The sequence below is a fragment of the Liolophura sinensis genome, chromosome 4 (assembly GCF_032854445.1).
Source record: "Liolophura sinensis isolate JHLJ2023 chromosome 4, CUHK_Ljap_v2, whole genome shotgun sequence".
NCBI classification, from domain to species: domain Eukaryota; kingdom Metazoa; phylum Mollusca; class Polyplacophora; order Chitonida; family Chitonidae; genus Liolophura; species Liolophura sinensis.
In genome coordinates this window covers 14,022,407-14,038,748 of record NC_088298.1, presented here as the reverse complement: position 1 = coordinate 14,038,748, position 16,342 = coordinate 14,022,407, and the positions used below count along the sequence as shown (strand labels likewise).

Genomic DNA, 16,342 nt, shown 5'->3' with positions numbered 1-16,342 from the left:
GGTGGAAGCCTGTAGCAAGGTCGTCAAATTCATGTTTGTAGATTGGATGTCTAATTAATAAGACAATTGACAAAGGTAGTACTGCAGAGTGCAACTGACCTGTTTTAAGTACTGTTTGTGCATTGAGATATTAGAAGTCTTATGTTTTAGGAGTTTCTTATCCTATCAGGGAACTAGGTAAAATTTAGTTGCCCAGGATTTACCCTGTAAAATTTGGGAATTAACAACTTTGAAATTGCGTTTTTCAGAGAATAGTCTGTAAGAGGAAGTCTTGAAAATGAGACCCGTTTCCAAAAAGAAAAAAAAAAAAAATTATATTCTTTTTTTTATACATACATATATATTATATACATAAGACAGTTTGAAATAATGAGATAGGGGATAAAATATCGCCTCTTGTCCTCTTCCGCCAAGTGCTGTTCTTGGCAGAAAACCTCAGTGTAAAAAGAGTCTTTACCTCGCTCGTTGAATTTATTAAAAATAATGTTGCCATATTTTATATTGTATAGCACAGTCGTTGTTTGTACATTTTTTATGACAGCAATCTATCTTATGACACTATTCTGATGGTTTGTCATACATGAGTCAATGTACTGGTATTTGTTATTTCATCCCATGAGGTAAAGCATCCTGGTTAGATGTGTACACTTGTATGTGACAGGCAAGGGACATAACCCTTTTGGTCAATCCAGGTGCTTTGCTAACCAGTGCTTTTAGTTTGAGACATATTTTAATAGGTATGGATGAAAAAAAAAATAAATAAAATATGGTGTTTTGTAAAGTGACGTCTGGTCTAATGTGGTGTTTCTGTACTATTTATGATGGAAATCGAAGTCTGACCATACTGGACATGATCAAAGTGATGCCTATACCTGCCTATGAGGCTGACTCATGGGTATCATAATGCTGGTCTCGGGATAATATGACACGGCCCAAGGGTGTCCTGTCTGGTGTCGTTGTCAGGCAGCTTGGGATCAGCACAAGGCCTGGCTTGATCATCATGATACTATGTCTGGCTCCATGGTTCTGTATTTATTTATTTGATTGGTGTTTTACGCTGTCCTCAAGAATATTTCACTTATATGACGGCAGCCGGCATTATGGTGACAGGAAACCTCTCACAGCGGAGAGGATAACCGCAGGTTGCTGACCTACTGTCTGATTGAGAGTACCATATGTATAAAAATTTTAAATGGGCAAAATTAGTGTTCAAGATTAACCCTGCAAGCAGTGACCCAGATGAGACTTGAGGTTAGTAAGTGACAGTCATGCAGACCATCTCAAGTTTTCATCTTGTTGTTGAAACATATCTGGCACTGCATGTCAGCTTCTTTCACAAAGGGTTTTCACTGCAGGATGTCACCAGTCAAAAACGGGATGACTGCAGGTGAATTGGCTTAATGTGGATTGGAAATTTCATACCTCAAAGATGTATTCATATTTTGTAAGGAGATCAGACTTCGTTGGTGAAAATTCATGTAATACTGTTAATATTACGACAGTATGTGTTTTTTTTTTACCGTTTTAGAAATTGTGACAATGTTCCTCTTTAAAGAAGGGATTTCGGTTTGATGAAGAGATGTATGTCAGCAACAGAGCTCTTAATGAATCAGCCAGGCGAAAGTAACAGTTGAGATCATTCATCTAAGAATTCTGTTATTGAATGCTTAAGGCACATAGTCTCTGCAAGCTGGCTGATTCAAAAAGGTCTGAAAATGTGGCAAACTACTTTTTAATGATTTTAAATCCCAGGCACTCTGACCAGAACCCAAGACATCAAGCAGTACACTATTGGCAGTTCTACGCTGAGTGCTCAAGAATAGTTCAAGGGGCATCATCTCACAAAGAAAAGCAAGCGATATGTCGATATGAAGAGACCTAAAAAAACTCTGAAAACTGCACTAGTTAAAACCTCCTTTTTATCAATGAAAATTAATTTAGCTAGTGTTCAGTGTCATACCTGTAATATTTCACTTAAGTGTTGGCAGGTATTATAAAGCAAAGAAGTCAGTCATTGTGCATAGGAAGTCATTGCACACACACAGGTAACTGATAAACCACCTGGCTTGACACCAAAATCCAGAGACCTGGATTTGAACCTGACTTCATTAGTCGACCACAGACATGTGAATTTATGGCTTGTGTGCATGTATGTATGCTTGGGGTTATAAGTCGTACAATTTTTCAATCATATGATGAGGAATCCTAGGTTGCAATTGTAAAATCATAAGCAGTCAACAGAAGTGTGATCTAGAAAGATTCATCAAAAATTAGATGGCAAGTCAATCACACACCTACGAAATGTCTAGGTCAAGGGGGTATAACTCACGAATTCAACTTACTGGAGTTGTCTCCCTTGGAGTAAATCTTTGCTGGGCGAAAAAGACCGGGACCATTTGGAGATGTCGTCTGCTTGCTCTCGAAGTTCAGAGCACAAATGATGTGAGTTCGGATCAAGACGTGGTTAAAGTTAGTCATTAATTTGTGATTCTGTATCTGAAATTGAAGTTATAAACTTCCGTGATCTGTTATTCTTAAAAAACGTAAAAATCACGCAAATTACATAATTTCAAATTTTTCTGCAAAAGTTTTAAGCTGATGTAAAAAAAACTCATCCCAACCAGACTTAAAACAGAATGTTCTGGTAAGTGTCGTTTTACATTTGGAGAAATTAGTCAAGAATCTGAAGATACGTCAGCAAGTGGTAATATGCCTTCTACTGACAATCTCAATGCAATCCCTTAAATTTAGATGTATAAGTTTTATTTCCTCCGTCAATTACAATTTTTATTGATAAAAAATAAAGGAAAAACAACAACAACAAAATATGGAGTGCCCATATAGGCCTACCCATCAGCTGTTTATCAATTCCAGTCTTTTCTGTTGAAAAACTCACAAAATAATGCTTCAAAAAGGCTTTGCTGGGTAGGCCCTATATAAAATCCACAGTAGCTGAATACATATATGTTATGGCTGCCTGAAATCCAAAAAATAAAGCGAATAGAATCCATATAAATCACTCTGTACATTTTTTCTGTCTTATATCTTTATTCAGCAGTTGCTGATTACTGAAGACGAAGATATTATCAAGATTATCAGTAGTTGCTGATTACTGACTTGCAATAGTCCTTGTTTAAGGAACTTTCGTCAACGAAGATATTATCAAGATGGCAACAACATGGAAACCTCCAAAATACAGTGAGTATTGATCTCTTAAAAGAAAAAAGATATATTTATGCAACCTATACATTAAATGAAGAGCTATTCTTAAGGTTAATTAAAATATTTCTATTTTCTGACAGCAGTGCTTGTTATTTGAGTATTTAATAGTTAAACATCCAAGGCTTAGAAGTCTCCTTTTGGCCGCATTTTATCAGATTTGTGCATACGTCATCTTGCTTAGGGTTTACCCAGTGGCTGTTCGGGCATGACATTCCAAACACATTTTGGCAGCCTACAGCCACCCATGTAGGCATGTTCCTGTGGCCCTCAAGTACATCCTAAGCTCTTCATTTTAGAGTTCGCTTTCACAGACCTTAAAATCAGTTATCACAGTATACGAACATATTTAGTTAGGACTAGAAATGCACGTTTATCATATGGTAAGTGTAAACCTTAAGCACAGGAGGCTTTTCATTGCACAAGCCTAAAACATGGCAGGACTTTCAGTGTGCCTCAAATGTGGGGATTTTGTAGAAAATGATGATGTTTAAAATCATTTTCTTTCTTATGAAAATAGAATTTGACACATTTTGTATTGCTCTTTCAGTTAAGGTTGTATAAATATGTTATTTTCTTCTAAGTTTACCTTTAAGGTGTGTACATGTCACAGTGTGGGAAACAGTGACTAGTCCAGAATGAACTTGGTGTCGACTACTGTAAACGAAAATCCATAGGTAAAATTGATCGAACTTGAAACCTTTTGATACTCAAACTCACCGTCTATAAGTTAATTTCCAGCACATTTTTTAAATCAGTGTCACACTACTTTTAAAACCCAATATCCTCGTTGACAGTATTGAGACTTTTGGCTCAGATTTTGAAATGTTATTTTTTGGAAATGTGTTACAATGAAGGTAAAAATGTAAATACCACAGAATTCCATTTGGAGCATATATCATACTGGTTTGAAGGATATATGAAAAGGTACTATAAAATAAAGAGAATATATATGGTTTCAAGGAAAAAAGATATGCCCAAGAAAACAAGAAAAAATGTTTTCTCTTTTAAGGCATATACTATGTTTCGTGATAAGCGCTCTATGTTATGCATATTTTACATACAGGGATTTATTGCTAGGCCCCAAACAGAAAGCTGAGAATTTTTTTTTTTTTTTTTTTACAGTTTAGTTTAGGCCACCTTTTTTTAATCCATATTAAGAAATAAAACCAAAGAGTTTCATGTATAGCTGCATGGGTAACAAAGGTGGCAACATTAGATACAGTAGCTCTCTGCGATGGATTTCTTAGTTATAACCATAATAGAGAAAAAGTAAGGAACTAACATTCAATAATCACACCTGTTTTCAGTGAAAAGTAAAGCACCATGCCATGTCTTTCATGGTATAGTTATCAACTCACGCTAACATGTGCTGGTAATATTTATGTTTTACTTCGTCCAGTGTGGGCCACTTTCACAAAACTTTGTAAGTCACATTTCTCATAACTTTTTTTGTAAAAGACATTGTCTAGGTTATAGTGCCATAAAGCATCATCATTTATGAGAAAAATTACAAAAATTGATATACAAAGTTTTGTGAAAGTAACCCCTGTGCTGTATCTGTGGCAACCTGTGTTTCTCAGATTCATGCACATCATCCTTGTCAACTGTGAGGGTGTTAAAGTCAACCCATTCTTCTCTTGCTTGGCAAAAATTGCATTTTCTCTGTCTAGGATTTGTGTCACAGAAACTTCTTCCACAGCCATTTAGTTCATTTGAAATCATCTTGATTGTGTTCCAAAAAAAAAAAAAAAAGACATTCGATTAAAACTTCAAGAAATCCCGTTTTGTTTTCTTATAATCTCTTCTTTCCTGCACACAGACTTCTCCTTGCTGGAAACCCCGAACACAGCCTTGATCACAAGTAGGGGTCCTCTCACAGGATCTGGCACACCTGCATGTAACAGATTCTCCACCCCCAGGGGCCTGTATCCTGGGAAATCTAGTACAAGCAGGTCAGGGTCACTATGCATGTACACGTAGCTGAAAACTATACTCTGAAGCAACTTGTCAAGGTGTTACCAGTGATGAACAGACAGCATCTTTTAAGGAGGGAACTTACAGTAGTTGTTGTAGACATCAGTATGAATAGAAATAAGTACTGGTTGACCTAGTGTCAGCATAGTTTGTGACTCTTTTGAGTGTCGTGCCTCGTGTCTTATCATTGTGTTCCAGTGAGGCAGCACTATATGTCATCATTAGGTTCAGTTTGCTACAAGGACACACAATCATAATGTGACTGAAATAATGTTGAAAAGGATATTTGACTCCAATCAAATAAACAAACAGTAGTTTCAGAGTTACTACTATTACCAGGTTCCTCAGTGGCGACCATCAGAAGTTCGCTAGCTCTTGACAAACAAGGCTCAAATCAAACTCCTGAGTATGTTGTCATGATGGGTTGATTGCCTGATTGAATATTGCACTTATATTACTTGGAGGGGGAAACCGTAGGACCTAGAACAAACCTGTACTAGCAAATAACTAACAAGCTATCCTGCATGTTAAGTACAGATTTTAACAGCAAAGCCAATTCTTCATATTGTTGGAAGTAAGTTTAAATTAAGGATTTAAGCTCAACTGGGAACTTACATGTATCACTCCATCTTCTAGTCGTTGCCAATTTTTGAATTATATGTTAAGTGTGATTGAAAAAAGTAAAGTACAGTAGACAGACTATCAGATTTTTTGATGTCTATTGTTCAGACTTGAAATACGAGACATTATGACTGACTGTTACATTTTGAAATCTGCTCTGTCAGGTGTGATTTTATTATTATACAAACAGTGTAGAAGCATATGGGTAACTTAATGACTTTTATTACCATTTGCCCTTTAATATTCCTTCACCATAGTGTAGAACCCAGATCAAGGGGCAGTTCCACGTCATTGGGTGTGAACACCCCAAGAAATACCACAGGTTCTGCCCAAGCCAGGACCCCAGGGTCTTCCCGGGCCAATACTCATGGGCCTGCCCGAGGTGGAACGCCAGGGTATGCCCAAGCTGGAACCTCGGCGTCAAGTGAGACCCCATACAACTCCAGCTCTTCTACTCCTGAAGAAGAGTCTTCTGTCATTGTTGGTGGGTGAAATATAAAGAGCAAATTTAAGTCTTTGTGGCCATTATTTGATAATTAATGTCAGTATAAATGTACACAGTGTAAGAAAGATTAGTTGGATTTTGGTTAAATTTATGAGAATATTCAACTGGCTACCATTGTTCTCTGAACCTACATGCACATAGGTGTTCATTACTGTACATGTGTACCATACATGTTCATTACTGTACATATGTACCATACATGTTCATTACTGTACATATGTACCATACATGTTCATTACTGTACATATGTACCATACATGTTCATTACTGTACATATGTACCATACATGTTCATAACTGTACATATGTACCATACATGTTCATAACTGTACATATGTACCATACATGTTCATAACTGTACATGTGTACCATACATGTTCATTACTGTACATGTGTTCCATTCACTTGGAGTAAAAACGACCTGAAATTTTGACACTTTATGACCGTGTGAATTTTTCTCAGAGAATAGGAGTTTTGAAGTTTGTTGACAGACAGGATGATGTCCTACTGGAAACCTGTTTGCAACAAAGTAGTTAATATTTTATGACATTAATATTTTGAGGGGCAAACTTGTAGGTCATTTACCACACATACGTTTTTATATCATAATGTTTGGCTTTTCCAGTTGTGTAAGACAGTTGAGAAATCTGAGAAATGTATTGATGTGTAATATTGTTGTTACAGCGTTGACGGAGGGGCGTGGCCAGGCTCGAGGGGAAGTCGGCATGGCTTGTATTGACCTAAGGAGCCCAGTATTGGTTCTGTCTCAGTTCTGTGACACAGTCACCTATGTGAAAGCTGTGACTAAGCTACAACTGTACAATCCCATAGAAGTAAGCACTGTGTTTCACCTAAAGTTTACTTTTTTTTTGGAAGGGCACATTTTGCTTGATAATTTCTGACTGATTCAGCCACCACATGGGCTGTGTTTGACGTTTGATTAATTTCTTCTCAGAAAAACTTGTTGGTATGTACATGTACAGCTGAAATTGCATTTTTACAGTCGAAACTTTAGGTGAAGTACAGTATTTCCAGTGTTGGTCTCTAAGGTGCTACCACCACTGTTCATACTAGTTGCAAGAAAACTAATATGGCTACCTTTAAATTCTAGGTAAAGGTTAACACTAAACTACAAATGCACAGTCCTACAGAAGTATAAAGTAAATAAAATATAATGCTGTTTGTTGAACTTTAGTGTCATTACCAGTAGATAAGCTGTGCAATATTGATAATGGTTTAGTTAGTGGCAAAATATTGGGGTGTTCAGAACGCTTCTCTTTGGAATTACTTACGCACAATTTTACAGATTGGGGACCTCCGTGGCTCAGTTGGTTAGCGTGCTAGCAAAGTGTAGTGACCCAGGGGCCTCTCACCAATGTGGTTGCTCTGTGTTCTAGTCCAGCTCATGCTGGCTTCCTCTCTGGTCGTATGTGGGAAGGTCTGGCAGCAACCTGCCAATAGTTGTGGGTTTCCCCCCGGGTTCTGCTCACTTTCCTCCCACCCTAATGCTGGCCGCCGTTGTATAAGTGAAATATTCTTGAGTAATACACCAATCAAATAAATAAATAAATAAATAAATAGATTGAAGTATTCATATAATTTAAGATAATTACACAGTTGTAATAAACTTTAGAAGTTATTTGCAATTTGGCACAAATTAATTAATTGTTCCAAAGTTTGGACAAATTTACAACACTGTCAACAAAGTTTTGATAAAAATATGTATTTTTTTTCTCTCCTGAACATTATGTCATAGTGTACAGTGGTGTTTTTTGTTTTTTTTTCATTTTTTTTCTTGTAACTCACCAAAGGTTGATGACGTTCAGGTACCTTAAGCAGTTTGATTTTCTTCATGCATGGAGTTGACCTTCATTGTATAAGTGGAAAATTCTTAGCTATAATGTGGAACAAATCAAATAAATAACAAATGTCAACAGGCAATAAAATCTGAATCCTAAGTTAATAATGAAGTACTTTTTTTCTACATAGAAAGGTGTTTGTTTTTTCTTTTTTCTAGATTGTTCTACCACATACAGCTGGTGAGAGGGGAAGCATGACAAAGCTGTTCAAAATCATCAGTGACACCTTTGTAGGAAGCAGCATTTCAACCATACAGAGGAAGTATTTCAACGAAACTAAAGGTTTGTTATAATTACTTATTTTAGGAATTACTGTTTGTTTTATTTTGACCCCCAAATTTTCCACTGAAGAAAATCTATGCACTTAAACTGGAGACTTTACAGAATGGAAAGCTCATTGATTTTCCTTACTATTTATGCAGTAAATTTGTCAACTTCAACCTTAAGAATATATATACCGTAATTTTTGCGTGGTGCCATCATGCCATACCTCTGCGTGCAGGATGCCTTTTTCACTACAGCGTATCAAAAAATCAGCCTAGCATGACCACCATATTTTTGAGCTGTGCTGGAAATGAAGTCATAACATTTGGTTACCTAGGTAACCTTCCTGGGTAGTAACAATGGACAAAAAATCCCTCACTCTTTAGTTCGAAGGCCATTTTGGACCCATTTGCCTGAATTGTGCTTGTGTGACCTTTAGCACCCCAAACTGTGTATGCCAACGACATACTGTTTTGTGACTGAGTATCAATTTTACAGTATTACTAGTCTTAGGAAGACATTGACAATAAAAAAACTAACAATAATGGCTGGCAATAAGCATTCTTTCCAAGGGCCAATCAATATAAATATGCTCATTGTAGATAGCCAAGGTGAAGCTACCAGAGTTCGAAAGGGTCCTTAAAATCCTGGAAAGTTCTTGATTTTGGATGAAGTGATTGCTGGACTTGGAAATCGCTTGAAAATCACATATTTTCAAAATAAGTACTTGAAATTTAGAAATTGGCCCCTTTTTACTGCACTGAAGTGCCATGCTGTACATGTGTGTACACCCCTGACCACTGTGTCTGTTTGTGAGGGGGCAGGTCCTTGGCACTACAGAGGTGTCAGCACTGAAGTGCCATGCTGTACGTGTGTGAGGTTTGGGTTTTGGGACATACACCCCATACACCCCTGACCACTGTGTCTGTTTGTGTGGGGGCAGGTCCTTGGCACTACCGGGGTGTCAGCACTGAAGTGCTATTCTGTACATGTGTATACACCCCAGACCACTGTGTCTGTTTGTGAGGGGGCAGGTCTTTGGCACTACAGAGATGTCAGCACTGAAGTGCCATTCTGTACATGTGTATACACCCCTGACCACTGTGTCTGTTTGTGAGGGGGCAGGTCCTTGGCACTACAGGGGTGTCAGCACTGAAGTGCCATGCTGTACATGTGTGAGGTTTGGGTTTTGGGACATACACCACTGTGTCTGTTTGTGAGGGGGCAGGTTCGTGGCACTACAGGGGTGTCAGCACTGAAGTGCCATTCTGTACATGTGTGAGGCTTGGGTTTTGGGACATACACCCCATACACCCCTGACCACTGTGTCTGCTTGTGTGGGGGCAGGTCCTTGGCACTACAGGGGTGTCAGCACTGAAGTGCCGTGCTGTACATGTGTGTACACCCCTGACCACTGTGTCTGTTTGTGTGGGGGCAGGTCCTTGGCACTACAGAGGTGTCAGCACTGAAGTGCCATTCTGTACATGTGTATACACCCCTGACCACTGTGTCTGTTTGTGAGGGGACAGGTCCTTGGCACTACAGAGATGTCAGCACTGAAGTGCCATTCTGTACATATGTATACACCCCTGACCACTGTGTCTGTTTGTGAGGGGGCAGGTCTTTGGCACTACAGAGGTGTCAGCACTGAAGTGCCATTCTGTACATATGTATACACCCCTGACCACTGTGTCTGTTTGTGAAGGGGCAGGTCCTTGGCACTACAGGGGTACATGTATGAGGTTTGGGTTTTGGGACACTACAGAGATGTCAGCACTGAAGTGCCATGCTGTACATGTAGGTAACTGACACTACAGAGATGTCAGCACTGAAGTACCATGCTGTGCATGCAGGTTACTGACACCACAGAGATGTCGGCATTGAAGTACATGCTGTGCATGCAGGTTACTGACACTACAGAGATGTCAGCACTGAAGTACCATGCTGTACATGTAGGTAACTGACACTACAGAGATGTCAGCACTGAAGTACAATGCTGTGCATGCAGATTACTGACACCACAGAGATGTCAGCACTGAAGTACCATGCTGTACATGTAGGTAACTGACACTACAGAGATGTCAGCACTGAAGTACCATGCTGTGCATGCAGGTTACTGACACTACAGAGATGTCAGCACTGAAATACCATGCTGTGCATGCAGGTTACTGACACCACAGAGATGTCAGCACTGAAGTACCATGCTGTACATGCAGGTAACTGACACTACAGAGATGTCAGCACTGAAATACCATGCTGTACATGCAGGGAACTAACACTGCAAAGATGTCAGCGCTGAAATACCATGCTGTACATGTAGGTAACTGACACTAGAGAGATGTCAGCACTGAAGTACCATGCTGTACATGTAGGTAATTGACACCGTTGCCCAATAAAGTCACACTGCATGTGTACCATGTATACTGACAAGCCAAGTCCAAGTACTCTTGTTTAATTCCAGTGGTAGTTCAAGAATATGACTGTGGGTTTTCAAATTACCAGACACTGTGGCCATTATGGGGGACTTCAGTATTAGATGTGTACAGCTGTGTGATTGTACAAACTAGTTACCTTAATATAGTTAGTATGTGGATTAAGGTCTTTGAAAGTGCTGGAAAATCGCAATTTAAGTCCTTGAAAGTTCTCAGAAAAGATTTTTTCAAAAGTGTGGGAACCCTGCTTACTTTATTAGTTTGTTTTGTTTCTTTTTTTTCCCCTCAAAGTTCATTTTTTTGAAAAATCCCAATCTTTTTCATTAGCCCAAATAAAGAAAAAAGAAAATAACTTCCAAGTGATGGACCTACTCTAGGCCTTTGATAATGATTGAAGGGGTTTACGCCCAAGAAGGAATTTTTGTCAGGAAGGCCAAATAGTTCAAAAATGGATGAACCTCCTAGCTTTGGTTGGCTGTAGTGGACATGTACGTGTATATTTTGCTTTCTTAAGTTGTTTTGCATTTGTTTATTTGACTTACATCATCGGTTTTGTATGAGCTAAAGAGTCTTGAAAGGTACATTGTGTAATAAGTTTGCTGTCAATGTTCAGAATATAAGAGACAGAGAATTATGCAATCTGTGGACGATCGTGGATTTCCCATGGGCTCAGCACCATTTCTTTCCACCATAATGCTCCACAGATATATAAATAAGAGAATTATGTTTGTAAATTTAATTAATCTGCTTTACACAGTACTTCACAAAATTTCTCTAATATGATGCTTTGCCAGTGAAGGATAAGGGAATCCAAACAGCAATGACACTACAGACAAAGCATGAAACATTATAGTGTTTTTGCTACCGGCCAGCCCTTATTTACTTGTTAAGTGACCTTGGTGACAGTAAGCTTGTTAAACATAGTCTTTCATTCATTCAGAAGACCACAAGTATGACATGTAATTCTGGCATCACACAAGGCAGTGTTTAATTTTCTGTAACTTGCCTAATGTTGATGGTTTAATTACCCTGGGCACTGCGGTTTCCTCCACTCACAGAACAACATGTACAGCAGTGCTGTAAATTATGTAATGCTGTGCATGTAGGGTCTGCATAATATCCATTTATTAAAGTTATATTAAAATTTAGTGTGGTGTGGTGTTACTTTGTTTTGTTTGTTTGCTCAGGTTTACAGATGATAAAACAACTTCGCCTGCCTGAAATGAAGACATTGGATATGGATTTGGCATCAAAGTAAGTAGTTTTCTGTAGAGCGAAGGTATAATGATCATACATGATTTGGTTGAACACGTGCACATTGTGTTTTACAACCAGGAGTAAGAATAGTGATGGAATGGTGATTTAAAAGATGAAAATAACATCGCTGTCTTTACCTTAAAAGAGTCACAGTCCACAGATTGCATGTATGTGTTTGTACATTGCAAATGTATATGGAAAACATCTGAATTTTAATTGGATTTACATGTGTGAAAATTTTTGGACCTCATTATAAATGTTTGAAACCAGTCGTCTGTGATCAACAAGTCATCTGCTATAATTGAGGCTCTGGATTTGGTGCAAGTTTATTTTAAATCATTAGTCAGGTGTAATCAATGTTTGTTGGTTTCCCAGGTATATGCCCAAGATTTCCCAGCTAAGTATATACAGTATCAGAAGGCTTCCTGTCAAAAAGGCAATCCTGCGGACAATATTTAAAAAATGTTAATGAAACAACAAATATTTGTATATTTGGGCAGGTATTATTGTCTGTCTGCGGCTGCAGCATTGCTCAAGTACGTGGAGTTTATACAGAACATCATGTTTGCCCCGCAATCTCTCAAGATCATCTTCAAGGGCAGTGAAAACACAACCATGATTGGTCAGTATTTCACCACAAATCACAAATTCCAGTGGTTATTGAAGCAATGTTTTGGAGTCCCAGCGCAATTTACTTGTGACTATAATATAGGAAGAGTTCAGTTTTAAATATAAACAATTGGAGATAGTGAGGGGAAAATGCTGTTTTGTTAGATGTGATGAAACAGAAAATAGGTGAAAGTGCTTGTTTTTCTGTGTTCCTTTTGGTTAACAATAAAGACAGCTTATGCTGTTCATGGAAAGCCGGAAGCTGGTGATAATGTTTTCCATGCTTATCTCATTCAGGCCTCAAAATGGGATTTTCCAGCTGGCTGTCCCCAGAGCAGTCATTCCATGACAGTTCCACGACAGCCATTACTGCAGTTTAGGGTGTCCAAAGCAAATTGTGCCCATGTGGGGAAGGTGGTTAACGGATGTTAATTTTGAGCCCTCATCATCATATTCCTGTATTCTTCATGCCTTTTATGTATTTTTTTACCATTTTCATATACTTTTTTCCAGATGCATCAACTGCTCGGAGCTTAGAGTTGGTTGAAAACATGAAAGATCCAAGAAGCCGTCACAGTTTATACGGGGTCCTCAACTTCACAAAAACGCCAGGGGGTGCTAGATTTCTCCGTGCCAATATTCTTCAACCTCCATGTGGTAAATCCCAAGTCTGGGGTATACTTGAAATAGCTGCACTAAAGTTTGTTATTTTAAAATTTCTTTAAAGTTTTGTAGAACAAAGCCCCGCCTTGAGTAAATCTAAATGAAATAAAAAAAGAAACAGGCTTGAAATGATTTGGTAATGCTCCTGATTTAACTAGGTGATTTATCCACTTTGAAACAAATTTTAGGATTTTTATATGACAATTAGATATTCAGAAATTAAGTATACATTACAATTTACACATGTGCTGGAAGTATTTGCTGTAATAAAAGGTTAACAGAATTACCAACCTGTTTCTTCCTATTGGTGAAGGTTGGGGGGGGGGGGGGGGGGGCGCCTCCGTGGCTCAGTTGGTTAGCGCACTAGTGCAGCGTAATGATCCAGGAGCCTCTCACCAATGCAGTTGTTGTGAGTTCAAGTCCAGCTCATGCTGGCTTCCTCTCTGACCGTACATGGGAAGGTCTGGCAGTAACCTGCGGATGGTCATGGTTTTCCGCCGGGCTCTGCCTGGTTTCCTCCCACTATAATGCTGGCTGTCGTTGTATAAGTGAAATATTCTTGAGTACGGCATAAAACACCAATAAAATAAATAAATAAATAAATCCTGTTTGTGAGTTACCTCCTTTGTATTGGTGAACTGTCATACTTGAACATGTTAAAACTGCATTTATATGTATGTGTATTGAATTCAAATTTTTCTTAACAGTATTCTCCAATAAATAATAAAAGGTATCATCATCAGGGCTTTCTGTATCTGTTCGGGTAAAAGGCTACTCTAGAAAAGTGACCAGCTATTTAGCAAAGAATGACATGAAGTAAAATAGTAGGCTACAGGTCACTGGTAACCATGCGCCTTCCAATAAACCCTTTGCATCAGACAGTCATGAAATGTTTGTGTCATTCCCTTCTGACAGACTTGGACACGATCACTTTACGACAAGATGCCGTCACGGAGCTGACAGAGAATGAAGAGCTGTTCTGTAACCTCCAGGTGGTTCTGGGAAGATTCATTGACATTGATCACCTCCTCTCCCTCTGCATTCAAATCCCCAAACAAGAGACGGTCAGAATAGCTGAGAGGAAAATCACTCACATCATATACCTGAAACACACTCTGGAACTGGTGGAGCCGTTGTCAGCCGCACTGGAGGAGTGCATCAACCCACTGTTCAGAGCTTTTAGACAGGTTCTAAGTTTGTTTTGATAAACCCACTGTTCAGAACTTGTAAACTTTTTGACAGGTACTATGTCAATTTCTGGCGGTGCCACAGGCTGCCAGCCAATTTGGAGGAGTGTATGAACCATTCCACTGTTTACCTTCTAGAGAGGTACTATTTACTGGGGAATGACATTTTGCTGGAGACATATGTCACAGAAGGGTTTAAAAGTCAATAAAATAAAAAGGGGGCGCCCTAAACCCCAAAACTAGCTTTCTTATATTTTAGGCATTCTTTTTTAAGAATAAAAGTGCCGTCAGTGTTAAAGTTTGGCTTCTTTCAGGTGTCAGTGACATCCGAAAGATTGTTCCCATTACTTTACAAAGACCATTGCTGTATGTCATATAAGGCTGACACAGTTGGCTTGATTCTGATTAAATCTACCACATTATATGGCAAAGGAAGACTTTGTTGTGAATTTTAATTAATTCCAGCTTTTGGCATGAGAAGTACCATTTTTAGGTCTGTCTGTACTTCTGAAAGTGCGTCTTACAGGCCAAACATTAGGTGAAGTATACTGATTAATACTGGACTAGGCTGGCCCATGAGGTTGGATATACAGTCAGCTGAAATGAAGACAGAGTATACGCCAGTCCAGTCCAGTCTCACTGGTGTTTATCTCATGTAAAATAGTTTTATTTTAAAAATTTCATAATTGACAGAATGATTTCTCACAACACTTTTAGGAGTTTTAAGTTATGGCCAACATATGGTCATTGTGAAGTCAGGAAATTTGCCATTGTTTTTCTGTTGTAATAATGTGTGAGGAAGGCATAAAGCAGAAGTCGGTTAGAGAAATATCAGGCATGGCTGATTTTGTTGCAGACTCTACAAGATGATGGGTTTGGGGTAATAATGGAGAAGATAAAGACTGTGATTCATGACGACACAAGATTCCAGAAAGGCACGCTCAATATGAGGACACAGAAATGTTTTGCTGTCAGAGTATGTAGACGAAATAAATATTCAGGTCTCACTGTTGGTTTCTGTTAAGATAAGAAATATATATAGGTTTGTGTTATCAGTTGTATACACATTTGTGTTGCCTTGGTAATTGGACATGGCCAATCGCAAGTCTGCCTGCCACTCTTATTTGCGTTTTGTGTGAGCTTGTCATGCACAAAGCTGCATATCAGTGTAATTCATGGAAGGTAAATTAAGGATATCCGTGTAACTGTAGCACTCCAGGATAGCAGATGTGGCTTGTGGGATATAGGGTGCACAGGAGGCACACAAAGTAGGAGACAAATCTTGGGGCCTTGGTGACAGTAAGTGGCCTGAGTGCTTAGTGAGTGCTTGGGGTTTAACGTCGTACTCAACAATTTTTCAGTCATATGACGACGAAGGAATCATTAGGGTGCATGTACGTGTAATGTGCCTCCTTGTTGCAGGACAGATTTCCACCGCTCTTTTATTTAGTGCTGCTTCACTGAGACGACTTACCGAAGGCAAGTAAGCCGCCCCGCCCGAGCCATTATACTGATACAGGTCAACCAGTCATTGCACTATCCCCTTCATGCTGAACGCCAAGCGAGGAAGTTACAACTTCCTCTTTTAAAGTCTTAGGTGTGACTCGATCAAGGATTGATCCTGGATCTACCGGTCCCAAAGCGGACGCTCTACCAACTGTGCTATCCGGGCCGGTGTAAGTGGCCTGAGGTATTTGTACTGATCCATTTGCACAATCTTCTGTGTAAGATCACTTGTCTGCCACTAATA

General features: G+C 38.9%; 1 protein-coding gene across 1 annotated transcript in view; it reads left to right on the top strand.

Annotated features, from left to right (window-relative positions):
- The first annotated feature begins 2,309 nt into the window (after positions 1-2,309).
- The window catches only part of LOC135464708 (mutS protein homolog 4-like), a 32,770-nt gene continuing 18,737 nt past the window's right edge, over positions 2,310-16,342 (top strand). The window contains exons 1-11 of the mRNA XM_064742212.1: positions 2,310-2,442; positions 3,059-3,198; positions 5,042-5,174; positions 6,075-6,301; positions 7,006-7,154; positions 8,339-8,462; positions 12,064-12,130; positions 12,634-12,755; positions 13,256-13,399; positions 14,321-14,592; positions 15,449-15,568. Coding sequence (XP_064598282.1) covers positions 3,168-3,198; positions 5,042-5,174; positions 6,075-6,301; positions 7,006-7,154; positions 8,339-8,462; positions 12,064-12,130; positions 12,634-12,755; positions 13,256-13,399; positions 14,321-14,592; positions 15,449-15,568 — 1,389 coding nt within the window. The 5' untranslated portion in view covers positions 2,310-2,442; positions 3,059-3,167. The remainder of the gene's footprint in view (positions 2,443-3,058; positions 3,199-5,041; positions 5,175-6,074; positions 6,302-7,005; positions 7,155-8,338; positions 8,463-12,063; positions 12,131-12,633; positions 12,756-13,255; positions 13,400-14,320; positions 14,593-15,448; positions 15,569-16,342) is intronic.